The 25,159-nt window shown below is 36.6% G+C and overlaps 3 protein-coding genes across 3 annotated transcripts; 2 read left to right on the top strand and 1 right to left on the bottom strand.

Moving 5' to 3' along the window:
- Positions 1-894: 894 nt before the first annotated feature.
- Positions 895-16,075, top strand: ric8a (RIC8 guanine nucleotide exchange factor A). The gene is given in 11 exon segments (XM_058767870.1): positions 895-1,174; positions 3,190-3,237; positions 6,311-6,776; positions 6,779-6,936; positions 8,826-8,920; positions 9,450-9,600; positions 10,226-10,321; positions 10,401-10,545; positions 15,024-15,168; positions 15,248-15,367; positions 15,465-16,075. Coding segments are annotated over 11 exon segments (1,650 nt in total). The 5' UTR covers positions 895-1,084; the 3' UTR covers positions 15,601-16,075.
- A 1,696-nt stretch (positions 16,076-17,771) lies between these two features.
- On the top strand, positions 17,772-22,190 carry psmd13 (proteasome 26S subunit, non-ATPase 13). Its single transcript, XM_058768015.1, has 13 exons — positions 17,772-17,971; positions 18,510-18,588; positions 18,672-18,706; positions 19,401-19,456; positions 19,564-19,607; positions 19,689-19,775; positions 20,272-20,443; positions 20,594-20,673; positions 20,825-20,950; positions 21,064-21,126; positions 21,290-21,370; positions 21,760-21,876; positions 21,976-22,190. The coding sequence occupies exons 1-13, from the start codon at positions 17,871-17,873 to the stop codon at positions 22,069-22,071; spliced, it is 1,137 nt and encodes a 378-aa protein (XP_058623998.1). The 5' UTR covers positions 17,772-17,870; the 3' UTR covers positions 22,072-22,190.
- An 857-nt stretch (positions 22,191-23,047) lies between these two features.
- On the bottom strand, positions 23,048-24,292 carry LOC131534899 (cytochrome c oxidase subunit 8B, mitochondrial). The gene is made up of 2 exons (XM_058768016.1): positions 24,050-24,292; positions 23,048-23,290 (listed from the first exon to the last, which is right to left on the bottom strand). Exons 1-2 carry the CDS (start codon positions 24,158-24,160, stop codon positions 23,183-23,185), a joined length of 219 nt encoding a protein of 72 aa, XP_058623999.1. The 5' UTR covers positions 24,161-24,292; the 3' UTR covers positions 23,048-23,182.
- Between the last annotated feature and the right edge of the window lie 867 nt (positions 24,293-25,159).

The following is a 25,159-nucleotide window of genomic DNA, read 5'->3' on the forward strand; positions in this document are numbered from 1 at the left end:
TGGTATTCATCACGTTATGGGGACCAAATGTCCCCACAAGTATAGTAATACCAGTAAATTTTGACCTTGTGGGGACATTTTTTAGGTCCCCATGAGGAAACAAGCTTATAAATCACACAGAATGGAGTGTTTTGAAAATCTGAAATAGCAGAAAGGTTTCTGTTAGGTGTAGGGCGATAGAAAATACGGTTTGTACAATATAAAAACTATTACGCCCATGGAGAGTCCCCACAAAAAAATGGAAACCTGTGTGTGTGTGTGTGTGTGTGTGTGTACTTGTTTATGCTACATTGTGGGGACCAAATGTCCCCACAAGGATAGTAAAACCTGAAATTTTTGACATTGTGGGGACCGGCCTGCAGCTACATCAAATACACAAATTTCTATCATACACCCCATTTTTAATTTTTTTTTTTATTAGGTTTTTAAGCTCTTCCAAAAAATGTTTATAATACAGTGTAAATACAGTGATAAAACAAATACAAAAGTTTATTTTTCCTGTCCACAAAATTCACGTTATTTAATCTATACTTCACACATAACTCACACTTATTTAATTTATTTAATTGTGTAATCGATACAGAACTTATTTTGCATTTTCACTGCTTTGTCCCAATAGTTTTTACCAAATAAAGGAGACCAAAAAAAAAATGCTGCAGGAAAATAGACAGAACAAAGAACATTTCTTATAATCTCATTGCTACACTGAGGTTTTAAAACATCAACATTATCAAGAGTTAATCGAAGTAAATTCTCTTTCTGGACTACACATTTATCATCCTCCGCAGCACGTGCCGATTCAAGTCCCGCCTTCTGCAACATGATTGGCTGGTGACAATCACACGCGCAGTCTGTGATTGGACCGTTAAGACGTCGTTCACACAGTCGCGCCAATCACAACAAACAAAGCGCAGGCCTGAGACGTGACTTTATGGTAGTCTTCACTACAAATCCCATGATTCCAATCCTCCTTTAATCGCATCATCCAGGAGCTTCTGGATCGCTCGGGTAAAGCTGGGGGATTGAAGCTGATTTTGTTTACATGATTTTTGGCTCTTCCTGAAAGCAGAAGGGCGGAACAGCGATGAAAATGGACCTAAATGCCATTATAGAGAAGATGGAAACGGGCGATCAGGACGCCGCACTGACAGCTTTACAGACCTTTAATAAAGAGGTATATATAAGATGCATATAAATCAGGACTGTTACAATGTGATGCATGTGAATATGTGCCTGTTTTATGCATATGAAAAGTGTTTTTTGTTTAATACAATAACAGATATATATTTTTGTAAATATTGCATATTTTAGAGTTCACTGCATTGTGACATTTGGTTGTTACAAATAGTCCTCTGTTTTGTAAATATTGCATGGGGGAAAAAGATATCAGTGAGCTTCCTTGATCAGAATAATACATTATGTTTCAAATTATGCAAATACATACTAATTTCACTAGTAAAGGATATAAAATGAACGTCATTTACCTATATAGCTGTAGATATTTATCAAGAACGTTATGTTTTTGCGTAATATTACACAAACAGGAATAGAGAGAAATATCATATTCAAATAAAGAATAGAATAAGTACCAGTGGGTTTGTTCATATTGTCAATTATCATATTGTTATCCTGAGAGGCATTCAGAAATCCATAGCTTGAATAAAGTTGCTCTGTCAACAGTAAGGCAGACCTTTACTCAACTCCTCTTAAAAACTTTCATTTTTATCAATATATTGTCATACTACTTAATGCACTGATGTTTGGCACTTCATGCACTGCTATGGGGGCTTTCCTCTTTATACCTAAAATCCGATCAAAAGGTTTAAAAAAACAAAACCAGACAGGCCTTTGAATTCTTGACAAATGATCCACATGGGAAATAGGTTAGTGGGTAAATTGAAATCCGAAACGATCTTATCCAAAAAGAAAGTAATATGAGTTAAAGAACTTTGTGTGACGTTGGTTGGCTTAGGACTCAAGCAACATAAATAGATTTCTTAGGCTGATCCTGATGATTCGTGAGCCGGTATCACAGAGGTTCATGCGGTTAAGCGCTCTAATCATGCTTTAGGACAGAACTGATTTGTCACTGATACATACCAAGAGATTATAAATTAATATTATAATTTGATTTAATTAGCATTATATCACTTGCTCTCCAATGGATCCTCTGCAGTGGATGGGTGCCGTCAGAATGAGAGTCCAAACAGCTGATAAAGCATCACAATAATCCACATGACTTCAGTCCATCACTTAACATCTTGTGAAGCGTAAAGCTGTGTGTTTGTAATAAACAAATCAGGCATTATGACGTTTTTAACTTCAAACCCTTGTTTCCAGGTAAAATACTAGTTTTCTGTCCATAATATTGCTTTCAATCACCGTTTACATGCAAAAAGAGTCCAAATAAACAGTTTTTAACAAATATATTGGTGGATTTTTGACAAAAGGTGATGGATTTATTCACTGGAGCAAGCATTAGACTTGTATTTTGACCAGAAGTAGCTAATGGTTTAAAGGCATAGTTCACCCAAAAATGAAAATTCTGTCATTAATTACTCACCCTCACGTCGTTCCAAACCCATAAGACCTTTGTTCATCTTCGGAAAATACAAAGTAAGATATTTACTTGAACCCCTGATGTCACATGGACTATTTTAAGGATGCCCTTGCTGTGTTTCTGTGCCTTGATCGTGGTAATATCCTTTGCTGTCTTTGATTCCATCAAAAATATCTTAATTTGTGTTCCGAAGATGAACAAAGGTCTTACGGGTTTGGAACGACATGAGGGTGAGTAATTAATGACAGAATTTTCAATTTTGGGTGAACTAACGCTTTAAATTTCCTTAATGATGATTTTCTTCATTACAAACATGCAGCTTTTTGCTTCACAAGATGTTAATTGATGGACTGGAGTCGTGTGAATTATTTGTGATGTTTTTATCAGCTGTTTGGACTCTGATTCTGACTGCACCCATTCACTGCAGAGGATCCATTGGTGAGCAAGTGATTTAATGCTAAATTTCTCCAAATCTGCTCCGATTTAGAAACATCTTGGATGACCTGAGGGTGCATACATTTTCAACAAATTTCAATTTTTGGGGTGAACTATTCCTTTGCAGTATCTTTTGTATTTGCGCATAAATGTTTGTGTTTGGATTTCACATTATGTTGTTTTTTCTCTTTTAGAAATCACAGTGTTTTTCATTTACCCCTGGGGAGGAGGAAGACAGAGAGGTAAGCCTTACTCGACATCATAATGCAAGCAGTCAGCAATTCAACCCTGAACAATGAGCTTTTTAATGCTTTGTCTAGCCGTGTTAGATACATTACTTTCAGTATTCATGAATATTCATTAATATTTCAATGCCAAAATCTTCAATTGATTTCCAATAAATATAAGAAGCTAGTGGAATCATATTTCATAGCACTGCTATTGTAATTTGTTCTTTCTTTGACTTTATATGCTTTTTTTGCTTGCATTTTTGGTAGGATGGACATTTGCAAGAGGTATATGGGTAGCTCGGTGTTTTAGATGTAGCATAGCATTAGCATAGAACCCAAAGCCTATTTCTCATTCCTGATTGGCTAATGCTAGATGAATCTGGTGTTTTGACTACGCTGTAAAACAAAGAAGGTTTTATGGTATCACATGACAGGATCATTCCAAAAATATAAAGAAATACACTTTGGGGTTTTCTAAGATGGCACTGTGTTGAGATGGATGGAGTATGTTTCATGGGAATCAATGTGGTTCAGAAACAAGCCAAACATGATATCTTTTATCTGTATGCTGTCTCATTTGAATTGCAATATTTTCCCATTTGAGCACATTGGTGAAGTTGAAATTAGTCGATCAATATGAGTTTTTAAATGGCCAATGCTAATATCTAGACCAGCGGTTCTCAACTGATGGGTCACGACCCAAAAATGGCTCACAGGTCTATACTGGTGGGTTGAGGAAAGCAGAGAAAAATCAATGCTTAATGCAATCTATAAAACATTAGTCATAAATTCATGCAAAAAATAGAATAGCTTTTAAAAAGGAGCAGAGAAAGCAAGATTTTTATTGCAGATTTGGCTATTACCATATTTCATATTTTTTAGTGTTGAGTTCTACGGTCATTCTGGTCATTCTGTTCCTAAACCGCACTTTTGCTGACCACATTTTTGCTTTTGTCTCTAATATGAACTGACATGCAGTTTTCTTCATTGCTGTTTTTGACTCTAGTCTCTTATATAAAGGCTGACCTCTGTCATTTTAATATTGTTTTAAAACATCCACTTTACAAAAATTACAGTAAATCATTTTTGCACTGAGATGTATAGACCAGTGATTTTGAAACCTTTTGATGCCAAGGACCCCCAAACATGATGACTGCATTGCAAGGGACCCTCTTTCTCTTTATACTGTGTGAGGGAAAATAGTGGGAGTGATAATATTTGTGATAATATTTTTGTTGCAATTTAATTTAATTAATTTGTACTAAAGCCAAAATATATCATTATATTTTTATCTGGAAAATATTTGTTTGAATTCAAAACTATCATTCATAAATATTTATTTATAAAATGTATTTCTATAGCACTTTTACCATAAATTGGTTAAAAAAAATTATATATATATATATATATATATATATATATATATATAATATTATTTATTTATAATTTTTGGTAAAAGTGCTATAGAAATGTTTTTTTTTAATTTCTCCTAAATTTTCTGACGCCAGTTAGTTATAAGTTATAAAGACAAGTTTTGTTGCTGTTTTAATTTAATGATAATCATTTAATTTATATGAAAACCAAAAGAAATTATTAAAATATTATTTGAAAAATATTTGTATAAATTCTAAGTAATTATTAGTACATAATTATTTCTAAAGTGTATTTTTAGATCATTTTACAATAAAACGGCAGACCCCACTTTGAAAACCCCTGGAAAAGACTGTAACTCTGTAATACTGTTATATTTGGTTATCACTGTGTGATGCCACAGATGCGTTTCAAACAGATCTAATTTTGTTCATTGCTTGACTGGGTTATGTAAGGACGTGTCACAGTTGGACTCCAATTTGGTAACTGTAAATTCTACAGTGAGACAGTTGGAGGTCTTGGCAGTGAAACACAGTCAGGGAGAATTTGAGGAGTTGTCAGTCATCCACCCATGTGTATATATAGCAAGCTGTCTTCTCTAACAATAATGAATGATCCCTCTCAGGAACTCCAGGTGTCTATTTCTACAACACACAATGTGATTCATTAAATTACCTTGGGAAGAGCGGAGAAAAAAATGGATGTAATGTTGTTATGCTGCATAAACAGGTCTCAAGTATGTTTCAAAACACAAATTCAAAGCTGATTGTTTTTAACCACATTGAATCACATGAAAATAACAGCCATGAGATTTTCTCATGAAGCCTGTAACAGTGTTTCTCAAATGGTGGGTTTCATAATAGGTCTGTTTTGATAGCGTCCCAGGCATGTAATTTTCATGCATTTTTGTAATTTATGTATTTATATGTAGTGTATTTTGAAATATAGGTTATATATTTGTATTTTTTATTTACTTGTATATCTCTTTATGAATTTATATTTAAAATCTAAAATATATGAACTACCCTTCAAATGGTTGTCAGTCAAGATTAGTTTTTTTTTTTTTTGAAAGAAAGAAATTAATACTTTTATTCAGCGAGGATGCATTGAATTGACCAAATGTCACTGTAAATAAATTTGTTACAAAATATTTCTATTTTAAATAAATGCTGCTCTTTTGAACTTTCTATTCATCAAAGAATCCTGAAAAAAAAAAAAGAATGTTTGCACAAAAATATTAAGCAGCACAACTGTCTTCAACATTAATAATAGTAAGATATGTTTCTTGAGCATTAAATCAGGATATTAGTGATTTCCAAAGGTCTGAATGATTTTAGCTTTGCCATCACAGAAATAAATGACATTTAAAATATATTAAAATAGACAACATTTACTTTAAATTGTTATAACATTTCACCATTTTGCAGTTTTTACTGTATTTTTAATCACATAAATGCAGCCTTGGTGAGCATAAGAGACTTCTTTCAAAATCATTAAAAAATTTACTAATGTAACATTATTTTATGTATTTATATTATCATTTTTACATTTTTATTTCCTTTTTTTATTTTACATTTTAAAAAGTCTTTTTAAGTAGTACAAATTTAAAGTAAATCTGGATTTTGAAGCAAAACCAGTTGAGAACCGCTGGCCCATAAGGTGATGGTGGAGAGATGGTTGCTGCTGTTCACTGTATCTCTCTCTCACCTCTCAGCATCTGGGCGAGTTAGTGCTGGGCTTCCTGGAGAGAGACCTCCAGCCGTCCTGTCAGCTGGCCTGCCTGGAAACCATCCGCATCCTGTCCCGTGACAAGAAGAGCCTGCTTCCCTTTGCCACCCGCCACGCCATGCAGATCCTGATCCGACATGCCGGCCTCGGTCAGGGTGAGGGCTTCACGCCCGAGATCCCGGACCTGGAGGTGATCGTGGAGGCCCTGAAGTGCTTGTGCAACATCGTGTTCAACAGCGAGGCGGCTCAGGAGGCGGGGGCGGAGCTCCAGCTGATCGTGGGATTGGCCGAGAGGCTGAAACAGTGCCGCGAGCCGCAGTGGAACCACGACGTGCGATTCTTCGACCTGCGCCTCACTTTCCTGATCACCGCCCTGCGCGTGGACGTAAGAGCCCAGCTGGCCCGCGAGCTGCGGGGGGTTAGTCTGCTGTCCGAGGCTCTGGATGCACGCTTGGCCTCTGCTGGCCCGACACGTACGAGGTGGCGCGTGCAGGCTTCGACGGCTGCTCAGAGCTGCCCCCGCTGGGGAGACAGGAGACGGAGCGAGCCATGGAGATCCTGAAGATCCTCTTTAACGTCACCTTTGATTCCAGCCGCCGCAAGGTGGATGAGGTGAGACTGTGCCACCACATTTAATTGTGTAAAGCAATGGTTTGCAGTCAAACAGTGACAGTGCTGCTGTTTCCTGAATTTTAGTGCCCTGATTATATGCAGGAATATAATTTTTGTAAAATAAAGTTCAATTGGTGAATCTCACGAAACCTGTAAAGAATATGTGTGTATATATAATTATATTTATTTTGCATTAAGGCCACAATTCCTACTTTTATTTAGGAATTTTTGTAGTTTGAGACAATACAATAAAAAATAATATAGAATTTAAAAATATATATAAAAAGGGGAAGATGTTCTTAATTTTCATGAAAATAATGCAACAGTGCAAAATTTTATTTCAATTATTTTATTTTGAACAATATATATATATATATATATACACACACAATGCTGCTTGAAAGTTTGTGAACCCTTTAGAATTTTCTATATTTCTGTATAAATATGACCCAAAACATCATCAGATTTCCTGAAAGTAGACAAAGACAACTGAATCAAACAAGTGAGAGAAAAATATTTTCTTTGTCATTTATCTATTGAGAAAAATTATCCAGTATTAAATATCACGATCAAAGGAGATCATCAGGCTAAAAAAGGTTACAAAACCATCTCTAAAGAGTTTGGACTCCACAAATCCACAGTCAGACAGATTGTGTACAAATGGAGGAAATTCAAGACCACTGTTACATTCCTGAGAAGTGGTCGACCAACAAAGATCACTCCAAAGCAGAACGTGTAATAGTCTGCGAGGTTGCAAAAGTTCCCAGGGTAACTTCTAAGCAACTAAAGGCCTTTCTCACATTGGCTAATGTTAATGTTCATGAGCCCACCATCAGCAGAACACTGAACATCTATGGTGTGCATGACAGAGTTACAAGAGGAAAGCCACTGTTCTCCAAAAAGAAGATTGCTTGCTAAAGATCATGTGGACAAGCCAGAGGACTGTTGGAGAAAGGTTTAATGGATGGATGAAACCAAAATAGAACTTAAGAATCTTATCCCATCTGTGAAACATGGTGGTAGTATCATGGCTTGGCCCTGTTTTGCTGTTTTTGCAACGCACAGATATGTAACACTGGATCATTTTTCTCAATAAATAAATGACAAAGAAAATATTTTTCTCTCACTTGTTTGATTCGGTTCTCTTTGTCTACTTTCAGGACTTGTGTGAAAATCTGATGATGTTTTGCGTTATATTTATGCAGAAATATAGAAAATTCTAAAGGGTTCACAAACTTTCAAGCAGCACTGTGTATATATAAACAAAACATACAAACACAGTAAATGTGTTGCAACATAGCAAAGGAAAAGCCACATTTACAAAGATACAAATGCTGCAAACAATAATTACAACAAGTCCGAAGTCTGATTATAGTATAATTGAATATACTATAAAATATATGTATTAAAAAATCTAAATACATGTACATTATAATTAATTTATTACCATTTAAATTTTAATATTTTAAAATATATGGTTATTATTATATTATATTTATTATAAAAGATATAATAGAATGGCAAAACTGAATTTTACTGTCAGTATATTAGAATTAAACATTCATATTTTTCAAGTCTGTTATAAAAAGTTAATATTGTTTAAGCCTGAAAAAATAAGATTATACCATTATCTGCCTGTTCTGATCTGATGTGGTAATATTTTATTTTTATTTTTTTACAATTTATAAGCCAGTGTGTTAAAGGTGTGTCAATTTAATTTTCACATCTTGCTGAATAAGCATTACTCACCCGCAGCAATTAGATCTGTTCTCACAGTGTAAATAACAGTGTTTAATTAGTGATGCAGATCTAATGTGGTTTCATGGGACTTGCGTTATGCTGGTGTGTGTGTGTGTGTGTGTGTGTGTGTGTGTGTGTGTGTGTTGCAGGAGGAAGCAGCCACTTACAGACACCTGGGTGCCATACTGAGACACTGCATCATGAGCACCTCCGAGGGAGAGGAGCGCACAGAGGAGATGCACAGGTACACACACACACACAGCAGGGCAGAAGATTTAGATACACAGAGGTTTATTAAGGCAAGGATACCGTTTCTCAATAATGCATAAAATAGCACAACTGAATCATGTAAATTTGTTTGACACAGTGACACACTGGCACAGATTCTCACCATGTGTCTTGATCTGATTTGTAGAGTTTGGTAACAAATTAGAGCAGACCCACAGGGATCTCAATCTCAATTAGTTTGTAAAAGGAAACCAAATTTGATGTGAATTTGTGGTAACACTTTATTTTAGGGTCTCTTAACTAGTTACTTATTAGCGTGCATATTACTAGAATATTAGCCATTTATTAGTACTAATTAAGCACATATTAATGCCTTATTCTACATGACCTTATTCTACATCCCTAATCCTACCCAATACCTAAACTTAACAACTACCTTACTAACTATTAGTAAGCAGCAAATTAGGAGTTTATTGAGGGAAAAGTGGTAGTTAATAGTGAATTCGTGTTCCCTATTCTAAAGTGTTACCGTATTTGTTTTACAGCCACACGGTGAACCTTCTGGGGAACCTGCCGCTTCCATGTCTTGATGTCTTGCTGATGCCTAAAGTCCAGCAGGGCTCTATCGAGTACATGGGCGTCAACATGGACGCCGTCAAGGTGCTGCTGGAGTTTATGGAGAAAAGACTCGACCGGGTGAGCAATCGAATGCTGCTTTTGTGCAAAAGTATGTTCCTCATACGTCAATATTGTGATAAATCACATTTCTTCAAGTGTTTGTTAAAAATGGCAACACTGTCACACATAAAGACACATTTTTTTAGTCACTTGGTTGGTAGCTCCGCCCACAGTGAAATGTCATTGGTCCAAAATCACACTTATTTATATACTAAATGTAATTTTAGTATAAATCATTTTAATGAATAAACAAATTGATCATTATTTTTTTACTCTGCTTTTTCCATATTCTCCAACAAAAAATTTTCAACAGTTAAAATGAAAATTACATTCATTTATTATTAATGTACAGACTCCTATAAGTATATCCAACCTTACCCAGATTCATACAGCTATACAAATAAATTGGGCTTGAATTTTGCTGCGTAGTTATGTTTAGGTGAAACACCTGCGACAAAGTTATTTTTGTTCTTTCTTTTCTGGGAGCTGCCCTCCACCTGTTTGTGCTGGTTGGTTTGTTATTGTTTTTGTGCTGTGTGTGATGGGAATGCTTTGAGGGATTTCTACACCAGGACACAGCTGGAGCTCCAACGTACAACAATTTAACTGCTCACGTCTCCACCTGCTGATGTTGTATTTCCAGGGAAACAAGCTGAAGGAAACCCTGCTGCCCTCGTTAAATCTACTAACGGAGAGCGCTCGCATCCACAGAGAGACCAGGAAGTTTTTACGAATGAAGGTGAGATTGGATGAAAACTCGACTGTGAACTTGATGGACGTTTTATTTTTAGTCATGAAAGTGTATGGTGTCTGTGCAGGTGCTTCCACCATTACGAGATGTCAAAAACAGACCTGAGGTCGGGAACGCTCTACGGAACAAGCTAGTGCGTCTGATGACACACATAGACACGGATGTGAAGCACTGTGCGGCTGAGTTCCTGTTTGTGCTGTGCAAGGAGAGTGGTATGTTACACTATTATTAAAAATACACAAGATCACTGGAATGTTTTTTTTTTTTAACACTGGAGTGTATTTTTATTTTTTTTAGAGCAAACAAACAAGAGTTTTTTTTTTAGGAACACCAGTACATTTCTTTGATAGATTTCTTGATTAAAGTCTGACAAATACAATTTTAAGCGAATTTAATACAATTTTAATTAAGAATAAATGATGACTTCTAGTAGTGACTGCATAAATAATCCCCCTCACATATTAACATCTTTTGGAGTGATTCGATTTTTTTAATTCTTCAAAAAAATAAGTCTCTTATGCTCACCAAAGCTGTATTTATTTGATAAAAACAAATGCAGTAATATTGTGAAATATTCTTACAATTTAAAAACTCTCTTCTATTTTAATATATTTTCAAATGTAATTTATTCCTGTGATGCAAAGCTGAATTTTCAGGAGCCTTTACTCCAGTTTTCAGTGTCACATGATCCTTAAAAAATCACTTTAATATGTTGATTTGGTCATCAAGAAGCATTTCTTATTTATTGATGTTGAAAACAGTTGTGCTATATTTTTGTGGAAACTGTGATAAATTTTGTTTCAGGATTATTTGGTGAATTGAAAGTATAAAAGAACAGCATTTATTTGAAACCATTTTATTTTCTTCTGTTTTTTGTAACATTGTCTTGTTGTCATTTTTGGTTAATTTAATGCATCCTCCCCTGAATAAAATTATTAATTTCTTAAAAATCTCACTTTTAAACATTAGTGTGTGTATATATGTGTGTGTGTGTGTGTGTGTGTGCATATATATATATATATATATATATATACATACAGTGGGTACGGAAAGTATTCAGACCCCCTTAAATTTTTCACTCTGTTATATTGCAGCCATTTGCTAAAATCATTTAAGTTCCTTTTTTTTTTTTTTTTTTTCTCATTAATGTACACATAGCACCCCATATTGACAGAAAAACACAGAATTGTTGACATTTTTGCAGATTTATTAAAAAAGAAAAACTGAAATATCACATGGTCCTAAGTAGAAGGAATTTAGTAGAAGCACCCTTTTGATCTAATACAGCCATGAGTCTTTTTGGGAAACCTGGATTTGGGGATCCTCTGCCATTCCTCCTTGCAGATCCTCTCCAGTTCTGTCAGGTTGGATGGTAAACGTTGGTGGACAGCCATTTTTAGGTCTCTCCAGAGATGCTCAATTGGGTTTAAGTCAGGGCTCTGGCTGGGCCATTCAAGAACAGTCACGGAGTTGTTGTGAAGCCACTCCTTCGTTATTTTAGCTGTGTGCTTAGGGTCATTGTCTTGTTGGAAGGTAAACCTTCGGCCCAGTCTGAGGTCCTGAGCACTCTGGAGAAGGTTTTCGTCCAGGATATCCCTGTACTTGGCCGTGTTCATCTTTCCCTCGATTGCAACCAGTCGTCCTGTCTCTGCAGCTGAAAAACACCCCCACAGCATGATGCTGCCACCACCATGCTTCACTGTTGGGACTGTATTGGACAGGTGATGAGCAGTGCCTGGTTTTCTCCACACATGCCGCTTAGAATTAAGGCCAAAAAGTTCTATCTTGGTCTCATCAGACCACAGAATCTTATTTCTCACCATCTTGGAGTCCTCCATGCGGGCTTTCATGTGTCTTGCACTGAGGAGAGGCTTCTGTCGGGCCACTCTGTCAAAAAGCCCCGACTGGTGGAGGACTGCAGTGATGGTTGACCTTCTACAACTTTCTCCCATCTCCCGACTGCATCTCTGGAGCTTAGCCACAGTGATCTTTGGGTTCTTCTTTACCTCTCTCACCAAGGCTCTTCTCCCCCGATAGCTCAGTTTGGCCGGACTGCCAGCTCTAGGAAGGGTTCTGGTCGTCCCAAACGTCTTCCATTTAAGGATTATGGAGGCCACTGTGCTCTTAGGAACCTTAAGTGCAGCAGAAATTTTTTTGTAACCTTGGCCAGATCTGTGCCTTGCCACAATTCTGTCTCTGAGCTCTTCAGGCAGTTCCTTTGACCTCATGATTCTCATTTGCTCTGACATGCACTGTGAGCTGTAAGGTCTTATATAGACAGGTGTGTGGCTTTCCTAATCAAGTCCAATCAGTATAATCAAACACAGCTGGACTCAAATGAAGGTGTAGAACCATCTCAAGGATGATCAGAAGAAATGGACAGCACCTGAGTTAAATATATGAGTGTCACAGCAAAGGGTCTGAATACTTAGGACCATGTGATATTTCAGTTTTTCCTTTTTAATAAATCTGCAAAAATGTCAACAATTCTGTGTTTTTCTGTCAATATGGGGTGCTGTGTGTACATTGAGGAAAAAAATTAACTTAAATGATTTTAGCAAATGGCTGCAATATAACAAAGAGTGAAAAATTTAAGGGGGTCTGAATACTTTCCGTACCCACTGTGTGTATATATATATATATATATATATATATATATATATATATATATATATATATATATATATATACACACACACACACACGTGGTCAGAATTGTTTGTACCCTTGGTAAATACGATCAAAGAAGGCTGTGAAAATAAATGTGCATTGTTAATTCTTTTATTTTTATTTTAAAAATAAAATCTAAGCTTTCATTGGAGAATAAGAATTTAAATGGGGGGGAAATATCATTATGAAATAAATGTTTTTTTCTCAAATACATGTTGGACACAATTACTGGTACCCCTAGAAATTCTTATGAGTAAAATATATCTGAAATATATTCCCATTCATATTCACAATTTTGAGCACTCCAGGGTGATTATGAACATGAAATTATCCAGCCATGGCTTCCTGTTTCACAGAAATATAAATAGGAGGGAAAACAAAACAAAGGCTAAATTCCAAATTAATCATCCATCACAATGAGAAAAACCAAAGAATATATTTCTGATGTGCAGCTAAAGATAATTGAGCTTCACAAATTAAAAAGTGGCTTTTTAGAAAAGAAAATTCCCATTTCCACCATCAGGGCAATAATTAAGAATTTCCAATCAACATAAAATGTTAGGAAACTGTCTGGAAGAGGACGTGTGTCTATATCGTCCTAATGCACGGTGAGAAGGAGAGTTTGAGTGGCTAAAGACTCTTCAAGGACCACAGCTGGAGAATTGCTGAAAATAGTTGAGTCTCGGGGTCAGAAAACCTTTAAAAAAAATATTGTCAAACACCACCTACATCAACACATGTTGTTTGGGAGGGTTTCAAGAAAACTTCTCCTCGCTCATCCAAAAACAAACTCCAGCATATTCAGTTATCAGACACGACTGGAAATTCAAATGGGCTTCTATGGTCAGATGAAACTAAAAATGAGCTTTTTAGCAGCAAACACTCAAGATGGGTTTGGTAAACACAGGGATAAAAAGTACCCCATGTGTACAATGAAATATACTGCTGTATTTGTGGGCCTATATTTCTGCTGGAGGTCCTGGACGTCTTGTTTAGACGCATGGCATCATGGATTCTATCAAATACCAACAGATAAAAAATCAATAAGTGACTGACTCTGTTAGAAATCTTATAATGGGCCATGTTTGGATCTTCCAACCGCTTCCAAACAAGCCTTAAAAACAACACAAAAATGGGTCACTGAGCACGAAACCAAGCTTCTGCTGGCCATTCCAGTCCTCTGACCTGAACCCTGTAGAAAATGAGTGGTGAACTGAAGAGAAGAAGCACCGTCATTGAGCTGTGAATCTAAAGGGTCTGGAGTGATTCTGGATGAAGGAATGTCTCTGATCTCTTGTCAGGTGTTCTCTAACCTCATCAGGCATCATAGGAGAAAATATAGTGCTGTTAAACTGGCAAATGGAGGTTTCAAAAGTATTGAATAAAAGGGTGCCGTTAATTGCGTCCAATGTGTATTAGAGAAAAATATTTATTTCATAATGATATTTCCCCCATTTCAAATTCTTGTTCTCCAATGAAAGGTTAGATTTTTGTGAATTTTTTAAATAATAGATCAAAAGGATTAACAATGCAGATTAATTTTCACAGCCTTCTTTGATCATATTTACCAAGGGTGCCAACAATTCTGACTACGTGTGGACCACAAAACCAGTCATAAGGTTCGATTTTTCGAAATTGAGATTTATACAGCTGAACAAACAAGCTTTCCATTGATGTATGGTTTGTTAGGATCGGACAATATTTGTCTGAGATACAACTATTTGAAAATCTGGAATCTGAGGGTGCAAAAAAATCTAAATACTGAGAAAATTGCCTTTAAAGTTGTCCAAATGAAATCATTAGCAATGTACAAAATATCTTCATGGAACATGATCTTTACTTAATGTCCTAATGATTTTTGGCATAAAAGAAAAAGCAATAATTTTGACCTGTACAAGTTTTGTGGTCCAGGGTCACACACACAAAAAATATATATATATATAATTTTTTTTTTTTTTTGACAAAAGTTGAAGAGAATTAATCTTTTATAATAAATAATCTATTATTTTCTGTCTATCAGTTTCCAGGTTTATCAAGTACACAGGTTACGGTAACGCGGCGGGGCTGCTGGCTGCTCGGGGACTGATGAGAGGCGGCCGAGACCCTGGACATTACTCAGAAGATGAGGACAGCGATACAGAGGAGTACAGAGAGGCAAAGCCTCAGTACGTCATTATTAGAAACCATAAAAGCCATCACTAAATTAGAAATAAATCTGAAACATTTGTCTTTTGTGTTGAACAGCATCAATCCAGTGACCGGCCGTGTGGAGGAGGAGCAGCCCAACCCTATGGAGGGAATGACTGAAGAACAGAAAGAAAACGAAGCCATGAAACTGGTCAACATGTTCGACAAACTCTCCAGGTAATAAATAGACTACAGGAAACAGCGATGCTGTCATCATGCTTTCAAAATAGGATATTGTCAACTGTAAGTAACAACAAACATGCTTTTCTTTCAGGGAGCAGGTGATCCAGCCAATGAAAATCGGAGCTGATGGTAAAATGACTTCATTGGAGCCACAAGAGCTTCATTATTTAGCCAGCCAACAGTTCGGAGAGTCCAATAATTCTGACAGCGACAGTGACGCAAACTAACTCTCCTGAAATGAGTCTTGAGTCTTTTCCCAGGACGGATAGGATTGCTCATTTAATTCTAATCAAAATCAAAAGCTTATTGTGAATCATGTAAAAGAACTCAATCATTTGACACATTAAGATTTAAATGCTTTGGTTTTACTCCAAAGGAAAACACCTGGTGATTGTTATTTCGTCTCATTTGAGGTTTATTGTGTTGGCCTGTCTTTAGGTAATATTTTCTGTACAATGGCAATGAAAATATGGTTTGGTGGCACAGTGCTAGTTTATTAATGTAACAGGATTCATTTAATGGAACTCTAAGTTATTATACTTCACGGATTTTATTTTTCATTTAGAATGTGTTCTGAGAAGAAAACAAATGTGACACTGGGTGAAGACCGTATCAGAGCCCTGATATTTATTTATTTACTTATTTATTCATTCATTTGGTTTTAGGATGAGCTGAGTGGGGATTTTTTTTTTAAGTTAAAAATATATATATATATATATATATATATAGTTTATGATATTTTATGAGGAAGGACAGTTCATCATTTTTTGGTTTTACTCAGGAGCATGTAAAGCCTCCTGTGATCAGCTTTTCTTTTGTTCTGTGGTAAAAGGATGAATTGCTGTATATTGTTATTGGTGGCCCGTGTAGTTACATGTGAAAGACTGAAGGAAATGTTGTATAATTTGTATCACATTGTGTTTAAAAAAAAAAAAAAAAAAATATTGTGAGATTATAATAAAAGAGATGAATTTTTTTCATTGTCTCTTATTTGAGATGTTTTATACACCTACCTTTTGGTAATACAATGTTGATATTTTTATATCTTTATAATTTTGTAGTTATTAACGTAATCCATTACATTATGCATTTTAGGTAATGTAATCAGAATACTTTTTGATTATTTTTGACCTAACTTGTTTATCACATTGATTTAAATCGGGATCTTGTACCATACTGATATTAAAATACAAAGAGTAAGAAAATATGTTCCATTTGTTGTAATTAATGACATTACGTCAAGGTTTCCCAAACTGGGATTCGTAAAGGAACTGCAGGGGGTTTGTGAGTTTAATGAAAATCTAATAATCACTTACTTGAAAAAGAGGAATTAGGGAGAATCAATAAATTAGGAAAAATGTATTGCTATTGTGTGAATCATATGTTATCATGTAATCAGCAAAAAAGTAACTGTATTACGAATATTTTAAAAGTAATTTTTGGATTCTGATTATGTAATCCAGATTGCATGTAATCACTACCCAGCTCTGTATGTGTGTGTGTGTGTGTGTGTGTGTGTTCCTCGGGAGACATCGCGTTAAGGGCCCCCCTGTATAGGCCTATATATATCGGGCTTTTCTGTACTTCAGGAAATGCTGTTCTGCTGGGATTTTCACACACAACCATCTCTAGGGTTTACAGAGAATGATTTGAAAAAGAGAAAATATTCAGTGAGCGGCAGTTCTGTGGGCGAAAATGCCTTGTTGAAGCCAAAGGTCAGAGGACAATGGCCAGACTGATTAGATGAAAAGGCAACAGTAACTCAATAACCACTCATAACAACCAAGATATGCAGTAGAGCGTCTCTGAATGCACAACATAGAACCTTGAAGCGAATGGGCTTCAGCAGCAGAAGACGACACTGGGTGCAACTCCTGTCAGCTGAGAACAAGAAACTGAGGTTACCATTCACACAGGCTCACTAAAATTGGACAATAAAAAGTTGCCCGGTCTGAAGAATTCGGTTTTCTGCAGTCATTCAGATGGTATAGGGTCAGAATTTATACCACTGCCGACCAAAAGAAAGAAAAATGTATACACTTACTAATGTGCATTGTTCCTTGGAATAGGCCCACTAAGGACCGCTGAATGTCACATTACAAACTAACTAGATTATGTGAGTTTTGCCTACTACATCAACATTTTAAATTACTTACGTTACTTACTTAAATTACTCGATTCTGCTTGTGTGTTGACAAAACGAGGTCATGTGAAGAGAGGAAAAGTTAACGTGTGTGTGGAGGGAAGGTGGGCTTAATAATGGTCTTGACTGAGATCAGAAAATATCAGAGAGGTTATGTTCCTTTTGCGCGGGTTTCGAGTCCGCTTTGGGCTGGTGTGTGTTTTTCTGGGACTTGGCAACCCTGCCTCCGCTCCGCTATGTGGCGGTAGCGCGCTGCTCTGCTCAGCGTCCGTTTAGTTTATTGATGTAGATTGATTCGTGACAGCAGCAAGAGCTTCATTCTTCTCCTCAAACAGTCAAACATCTACATTCAAGATGAAAGATGTCATCGGATACCTCAAACAACAGCAGAGCAAGAGTCCGACGCCTGAGATGGCCTCGGAGTGGCACTCACTGGAGGATCTGCACAACAGAAAGTATGAATGTTGTGTGTTCAGTGTGAGAGTGTGGGCTAGCTGAGTCATTTAGCTTGCTAAGCTAAAGGCTACTTGTATTAATTATACCATCGAATATAAGATACTTTATCTACATGGAAAGGGTTTAAAGACAACGTTGGCCCTTTATTTGCGTATTGGTTTTATGTTTGTTGCTGCAGTTATTATAAAATGAGCACTAGCGCGTTTATGAGGATAGCAAGTCATTGCTGAAGTGAGGTAACGTTATCTAGTATGTGCTGTTTTTGAAATAAGACAGGTTTGAACGTTAAGTTAACAGTTTCCTAATGTAACGTAATACACTGCTTTGAATCATGCTTTATATACTTGAAAATGAAAAGTAAACCTATCAAATCAGTGCCTGAATTGCTTGACTCTCTTAAAACATCAGTGCATAGATAGATAGGAAAGAAGGTAAACAAATTGGTGGGTAGGTAGTTATAGCTGAGTAGATGGTAAGATGGGAGCAAAACAGATCAATTTACTTTATTGTATTCATTAAATTTCTCTCTTTTGACAGATTGTGGCATCAGTTGACTCTGAAGTTGACTGTCTTTGTGCAGGACCCTTATTTCTCCAAAGGGGACGGTCTCATTCAGGTATGGTATCAGATCAGAATTGCATCTTACACTTCAGAAATGTAATGTGAAACATTTTAAAAGTCTTTATTTGCTTTCCACAGCTCTATGAAAACTTCCTCTGTGACTTTGAACATAGGTAAGAGGCAATTCTGATGAGATTTACTCATGCATCTGATAACTGGTAATTATAAATGAGTTGATCATTTTAGCACCTCCATTCATTGGCCATGTACACACTGTAAAATTTCAGGGGTGACAACCGCATTTAATTACGTGAGTGATTCCTCTAACAAAATCAATTTGGGGTGTACGGAACAGAACTCGCTCTCAAAATTGCTATAATTGACACCATGGTAACCATAGCAACGTTCTGGCATCTGGCATATTTGGTATCTGCTATTTTTGACCAAAGTAATACTTTGACCAGTTTGGAAGAAGTGCACTTTTGAAGTGTTGCCATGTCCACGTAATATAAGCGATGCTTATAGAGCATCTTTGATCTTATTTCATAAAGCAATCTAGTTTATGGCGTTATTAAAGTTGGTTCAGGTTGTGATATTTTGTTTGTCTGGCTTATTTCCAAAATACAGTATTTGAATTAAAGTGGGCTTGTTCTTATTTACAAGATCTGGCAACACTGAGTTGAAACGTATTTTGCTCCCTGTACTTTCTTACACTGTACATACAGAAAAGAGACAACTCTGATGTGCGTTTAAATGCGTCATTAACAACTAGTTAGCTACAGTGTGTATGTGGCCATTGTGATGCTCTTGTGCTTCTGGAAAACTTGTAGTTTAATGGAGACAAATTCTTTTTTTTTTTCTGGACAGAATCAATCCATTGTCCTTAGTAGAAATCATCCTTCATGTTGCAAAGCAAATGCCAGGTTTGTGTATCCTATTAGTGTTCAATGATTCCCATCGCAAAGCCTGTAGAGTGAACAAAAAATACTACTATGTTGTAATATTAATAGCATCTTTTGTTCTCTAACAGAGCCAAAAACAGCCATCACCTTTCTTGAGAAAACAAAGGAGAAGGTAGCAAGTTGTTCTCTTGTGTTTGAATTCACAATATGAGTAACTGTGTTGAAATCATTGTTTGTCGTTTTATTCAATCAGGTCAAAGCCAGCGACGAGGCCGTCATCCTCTGCAAAACCTCCATTGGCAGCCTCAAGCTCGACATCAATGACCTCCCTGCGACGAAGGTCATTTGTTTGCATATTTTTCTGTTCTTATGTTGTGCTCACATTTACCATCGCATAGCGTATTTTTATGAATCAAATCCAGTCATTTCAATAGGATTCCACTAGGGCTGGACGATATATCACATGCGATTGTCATGCGCATCTCGTCAGTAAAGCGGTAAATCTCCATCACCTGCTTTCAAATGCTACACAATATCGCATTCATTATCAAAGGCGATTCATCTGCGATAATGAACATGATGTTGCGTAGCTTGTCAGTGATCTACGGCTCTGTGTATTAAATGTCACTCCATTTGAAAGCAGGTGATGGAGGTTTACCGCTAATCACGAAACCGGCTTTACTGGCGAGATGCGCATGATCATCGCGTTCGATATATCGCCCAGCCCTAGCATGATCTTGAATTTGTCAAAATACGAAATGTTGCCGAAATTTGTGATCGCACCACTTTTATTTGAGACCATTATTCATGTGGTCTTATGTATAATACATTTGCAGAAATTAATAGAGGAAGTGGATGAGATGCTGAACAATCTCCCTGGTGTGACGTCAGTGCACGGGCGATTTTACGATCTGTCGAGCAAATATTACCGCATCATTGGCAACCACGCTATGTACTACAAGGATGCCCTGCGGTACTTGGGATGTGTGGAAGCAAAAGACTTGCCAGGTAAATATTCTGACTGCTGGATGTTTACATTTGACAAAATACTTGGGGAAACAGCGCCCTCTGGTGGTTGCCCTACAGAAATCAGTTTGAAAAATCGAGGTGAAAATATGACAAGATGCTGATGTTAATGCTCATTTTATCTCATAACAGAAGCAGAGCAACAAGAAAGAGCTTTCACATTAGGCCTGGCCGGCCTGCTCGGAGAGGGAGTGTACAACTTCGGAGAACTGGCAAGTGCCTGTCGTACCTGTTAATTTATTTACTGTAATAGTATATACTTTTGAATGTGCTTTTATTTCTATATATTTCTAGTTAATTTCTCTGCTATGTGTCTCCATCATTGGCAACTGCTTGTTCTGATGGATTTATGTGCACTAATAGCTGATGCACCCGGTCCTGGAGTCGCTGAGGAACACAGATAAACAGTGGCTGATAGACACACTCTATGCATTTAATGCAGGCAATGTGGAGAAATTCCAAGCCCTGAAGACCGCATGGGGTCAACAGGTTAGTTATTAAATATACAAAAAAAAAAAAAAAAACCTATCAAGTGTTTTTCAAATTTGTCAGTATTGTTACTATGTGAACCTGCATGAATTTCTGTTTTTCTCTCCTCAAAGCCTGATCTCGCAGCTCAAGAGCCCAAACTCATGCAAAAGATCCAGTTACTCTGTGTTATGGAGGTATTAATGCTATTGATTTAAGAATGTAATAAGCTGTTAATTTACTCCAAATCTATATATTGGCATTTTGTTAAATGTATCATTATTTGCTAATTAAGTTGCACAGGAAGAGTCATTATTGAGTTACAAAGCTAAAACAGTTAATGATTGATTGTCTTCATAGATGACTTTCACACGGCCAGCCAATCACAGGCAGCTGACGTTCCAGGAAATTGCACAGAGTGCAAAAATCCAAGTGAACGAGGTTTGTTTCTTATCTTTTGAATCAGAAAAAAATAGTATAATATAAAATACATTTATTATCAATTTATTAATATAAGCATAGGCAGCATTAAATAGCTTACTAATAAATTATATTTATATTGTAGTTTTAAAAAATATTTTTTGTTTATTAATATATGAATAGACATTATGTTTTGCCTTTTTTTTTTTTGGTTTTCTTTTTTACGGTTTTCTTAAATTTAGTTTTCTCATGTTTACTCTTACTGGCTAAGATGTTCACTCTTCAAGTAGACACAGGTTAAAGCTAGTAATAATGAAGTGTTTTTTTTAGTCAGCATAGAAGTGTATTTAATCCAGGACCTGACTTTATCTGTGTCTGGGAGATGGTCTTATCCTCATCCTTTCCCTCAGGTGGAGCTGTTGGTGATGAAGGCTCTGTCTGTCGGTCTGATCAAGGGAAGCATCGACGAGGTGGAAAAGAAAGTTCACATGACCTGGGTTCAGCCCAGAGTACTGGATGTGCAGCAGGTACGTCCAAACCAATGAAGAAGACATATATGTATACATATACAAAAACTTTTTTTTACGGCCAACACAAAGTTGTTGTTTTTTTTTTCATCTCTACAGATTAAGGGCATGAAGGATCGTCTGGACTTGTGGTGTGGGGATGTTAAGAACATGGCCATGTTGGTGGAACACCAGGCTCAAGACATCCTCACTTAGAAATGTCCTTCATGCTATCGGTCCCATTCAAATGTTCCTTTGCATTGCATTCTCTCAGTTCTTTGTGATACATGTCAGTATCTTCATTCTGTCATTAAAGCAGCTTGTTTTCACAATCATTCGTTTGGTTTTTATATGCAGTACAAAATGTACAGGGATGGTTCAACCAAAAATAAAACTTCTACACCTTGGGCTAAAAATGTTCCTTAAAATATATTTTGTGTTCTGCAGAAGAAAATCACACAGGTTTGGAACAACATGAGGGTGAGTAAATGATGACAGATCTTACTTTTTGGATGAACTATCCCTTTGACATTTTGAGTTGGGTCATTGAAAGGTTTTTTTTTTTTTTTTTCAACTCATCTGAACCAAAATCACACATATTTGTCATCAATTGGTCTGTTCATTCTAGATCTGCATTGACTATTGAGAACAGCACTGTTAAAGTGAAACCCTGAAAATACAGTAGTTTGCTTCATAACATTTGGGAACATGTGACCTCACTGAACTCCAGCATCTAATTTGAGATACAGTTACTCCCATTCCTACACTGCCCACATCCTGCACTGAAACAATGGAGCAGTGCGGTAAAAAAAAACGGTGCAGAAATCATCATACACTACTGAGAATAGACAAGATGTTTTACCTTCTGCCAAATGGAGGATTCCATAACATTTAGTATGCATGTAACTGGTTAACTGGACTTTAAATGGTTAATCTCACTACGAAAAATAGATTTCTTGCTTATAGGAAAATGGACACTATAAGAAGTGCATGTGAATTAGTGTCCTTATTGCAATAGTTTGGCTGCTTAGTTGTGAAAAAAACAAGTGAAATTTACAATGTCAACTATACTTTGAAATGGTCATTCATGATGCAACCTAATTGAAAAAGCTTTATCTTTTTAGTTTCAGTTATGTTGACTTTTGGTCATGTACCAGCAACTGTAAAGCACATGTTGTGTATAGAATGCAACTTAGAATAGAAAGTATTTTATTTGATACAGACCAGTGCCACCAGTTGAGGCGTTTAAGTACATTCATTTATTAAAACATTCTTAATGAGGTTAAATAGTCTTCGTCAGGAGGAATGCTCAAAGACAGGCGGGTTCTTATTCAGCTCCACCAGGACGTTTCTTGTAGTCCTCCAAATGTGTCAGGACCCATCCAGAGGGGCCCAGGATGGTCACGAACATGGTCACCATTACAAAGACTTGCTCCTGCATTGAGAACGCAGAGACGGTCAGATGCTCATCTTTATTAGTCTAGACCCTTGTTTTAAGTAATAAGGCTAGCCAAGCTATTTTCCCATGCATCACCCTCAAGCTGGCTGTATTTTTGGTGCCTTTTCCCTTGGAGACTATTATGCGATTTTTATTTGGACAAAATGTAGTTGTGCACAACTTGAGGTATTTGTGTTTTGGGACATAGTATCTGGTTCATAGCTGTTTTTTTTATGGAACAGAAAACACTATCTGAGGTATTTGTGTTTTGGCACACAGTAAGTTGGCTGGTTTATAGCTTAGGATATCACAGACCAGCAATAAACAAGCAGCGCAAACAGGACGACTTTATTTATTCGAGAAGGTCATACAATTGGCTGTTTTCCAGAAACTTATAAGGGCACGAAGCATTTTAAACACATTATTTAAAGACTGTAATATTAATTTCTTAGTTTTATGGCTACGAAAATGTTGATATGACAGAAAACAGACTCGCGCGCCATTTCCACACTCTACGTGAGCGCACAAATACTATCAATGGCGTTAATGGAAATCGTGCAGTCTCACTTTTAATTATACTGGGTCAGATATTATTTATATAAAGGTATTCATGTCATACTTAAAATGTTTTATAGCGTCGCCTATTCAGGCATTAAATGTAAAAGCGTTTTAAAAGTATTTCGCAGGCCGTCACACTCTCGCGCGCACCGTGAGTCTGATCAAAGTGCGCAGCAAGTGAAATCAACTCATACTCACCCCGACGGACAACACATGTTTGGCTGGTTTGCTTGAAATATTAGCTTTAGGGATGATTTGAGGTCTCATCACACCCCTCAGCAGATTGAACGAGCGATTCAAGCCTGACATCGTCCTCTTGTTGGATAAGTTATATCCAAACGCTGAAGTAAATGCTCCTGTCGCGCGCGGCTCGAGTGGTCTGGAAATGCGCCGTACAGGGAAAGTCAGAGCTGCAATTTCTTGTACACCTGCCAAGTCCTTTTTAAGGTCAGGGTGAGGAAAAAACAAAAAGAAATGTGTGTGTTTGCCAATCCGCTGCGCGTGTGATAAGCTCGCTCTGTTTAATTGGCTGTCCGATTGTGTTTGCGTGCAGACGCACCAAGAAGGAGAGCGTTTTTTTTTTTTTTGTGCCAAGACGTCTTAAAATTTATAGGCTTCTGTACAAGGCTTTAAAACTGAAGGACTGAACCACAAAAATCAGAAGGCACGAAATGCAGTTTATAGGGTTTTTTTGTTGTTGTTGTTGTTTTTCGTTTCAACGAAATTTAATTTCAACGTTTTTTAAATTTATTTGGTTCACTTTATTTTGTGCCCTTGTTACAGTGTAATTACACATTTAAGTACTGAGTAGTATTAATTACTTAGCCTACTATATGGTTAGGGTTAGAATTAGGGATGTAATTATGCATAATTTGTTGTTATTATAATAGTAAGTAGGCTACTACATGTAACGTGTAACAAGGATACCTTAAAATAAAGTGTTACCATTTATTTTTTATTCCCATTTTGTTTAGGCTACGTTATTTTGTTGCATTTCAGTGTTTATTTGTATTGTATATGTATACTAAACCTTATTTAGTGGGTGAACGTACAATCGATTTTCTTGTTCTCATTAAATGGCTGCATTTCAGACCTGCATTTCAAAATATAGCCTATTCAGACTTAAAACATTGGTTAACCATTTAGAGTTCCTTCTGCCTCACCACCAGTAATGTACCAGAAGATGGAGCTATTGATATATAACAAGCAATGTCCCATCATATACATTACCGGTGTTGTACCAAATTCTGACCCCCGCCAGATTACTAGTATTGGTAGGTTTAGGGTTAGGTGTGGGGGAGGGGTTAG

This window comes from Onychostoma macrolepis, chromosome 25, assembly GCF_012432095.1.
Source record: "Onychostoma macrolepis isolate SWU-2019 chromosome 25, ASM1243209v1, whole genome shotgun sequence".
Taxonomy (NCBI): Eukaryota; Metazoa; Chordata; class Actinopteri; order Cypriniformes; family Cyprinidae; genus Onychostoma; species Onychostoma macrolepis.

What these genes read in the sequence shown, in the direction of transcription:
- psmd13 (XM_058768015.1), top strand. Translation starts at nt 17,871, where the DNA reads ATGAAAGATGTCATCGGATACCTCAAACAACAGCAGAGCAAGAGTCCG. An exon ending in GAGGATCTGCACAACAGAAA is followed by an intron (nt 17,972 to 18,509) that starts GTATGAATGTTG and finishes CTCTTTTGACAG; the next exon opens with ATTGTGGCATCAGTTGACTC. An exon ending in CAAAAATCCAAGTGAACGAG is followed by an intron (nt 21,371 to 21,759) that starts GTTTGTTTCTTA and finishes CCTTTCCCTCAG; the next exon opens with GTGGAGCTGTTGGTGATGAA.
- LOC131534899 (XM_058768016.1), bottom strand. Translation starts at nt 24,160, where the DNA reads ATGTCAGGCTTGAATCGCTCGTTCAATCTGCTGAGGGGTGTGATGAGA. An exon ending in AACATGTGTTGTCCGTCGGG is followed by an intron (nt 23,291 to 24,049) that starts GTGAGTATGAGT and finishes TTCTCAATGCAG; the next exon opens with GAGCAAGTCTTTGTAATGGT.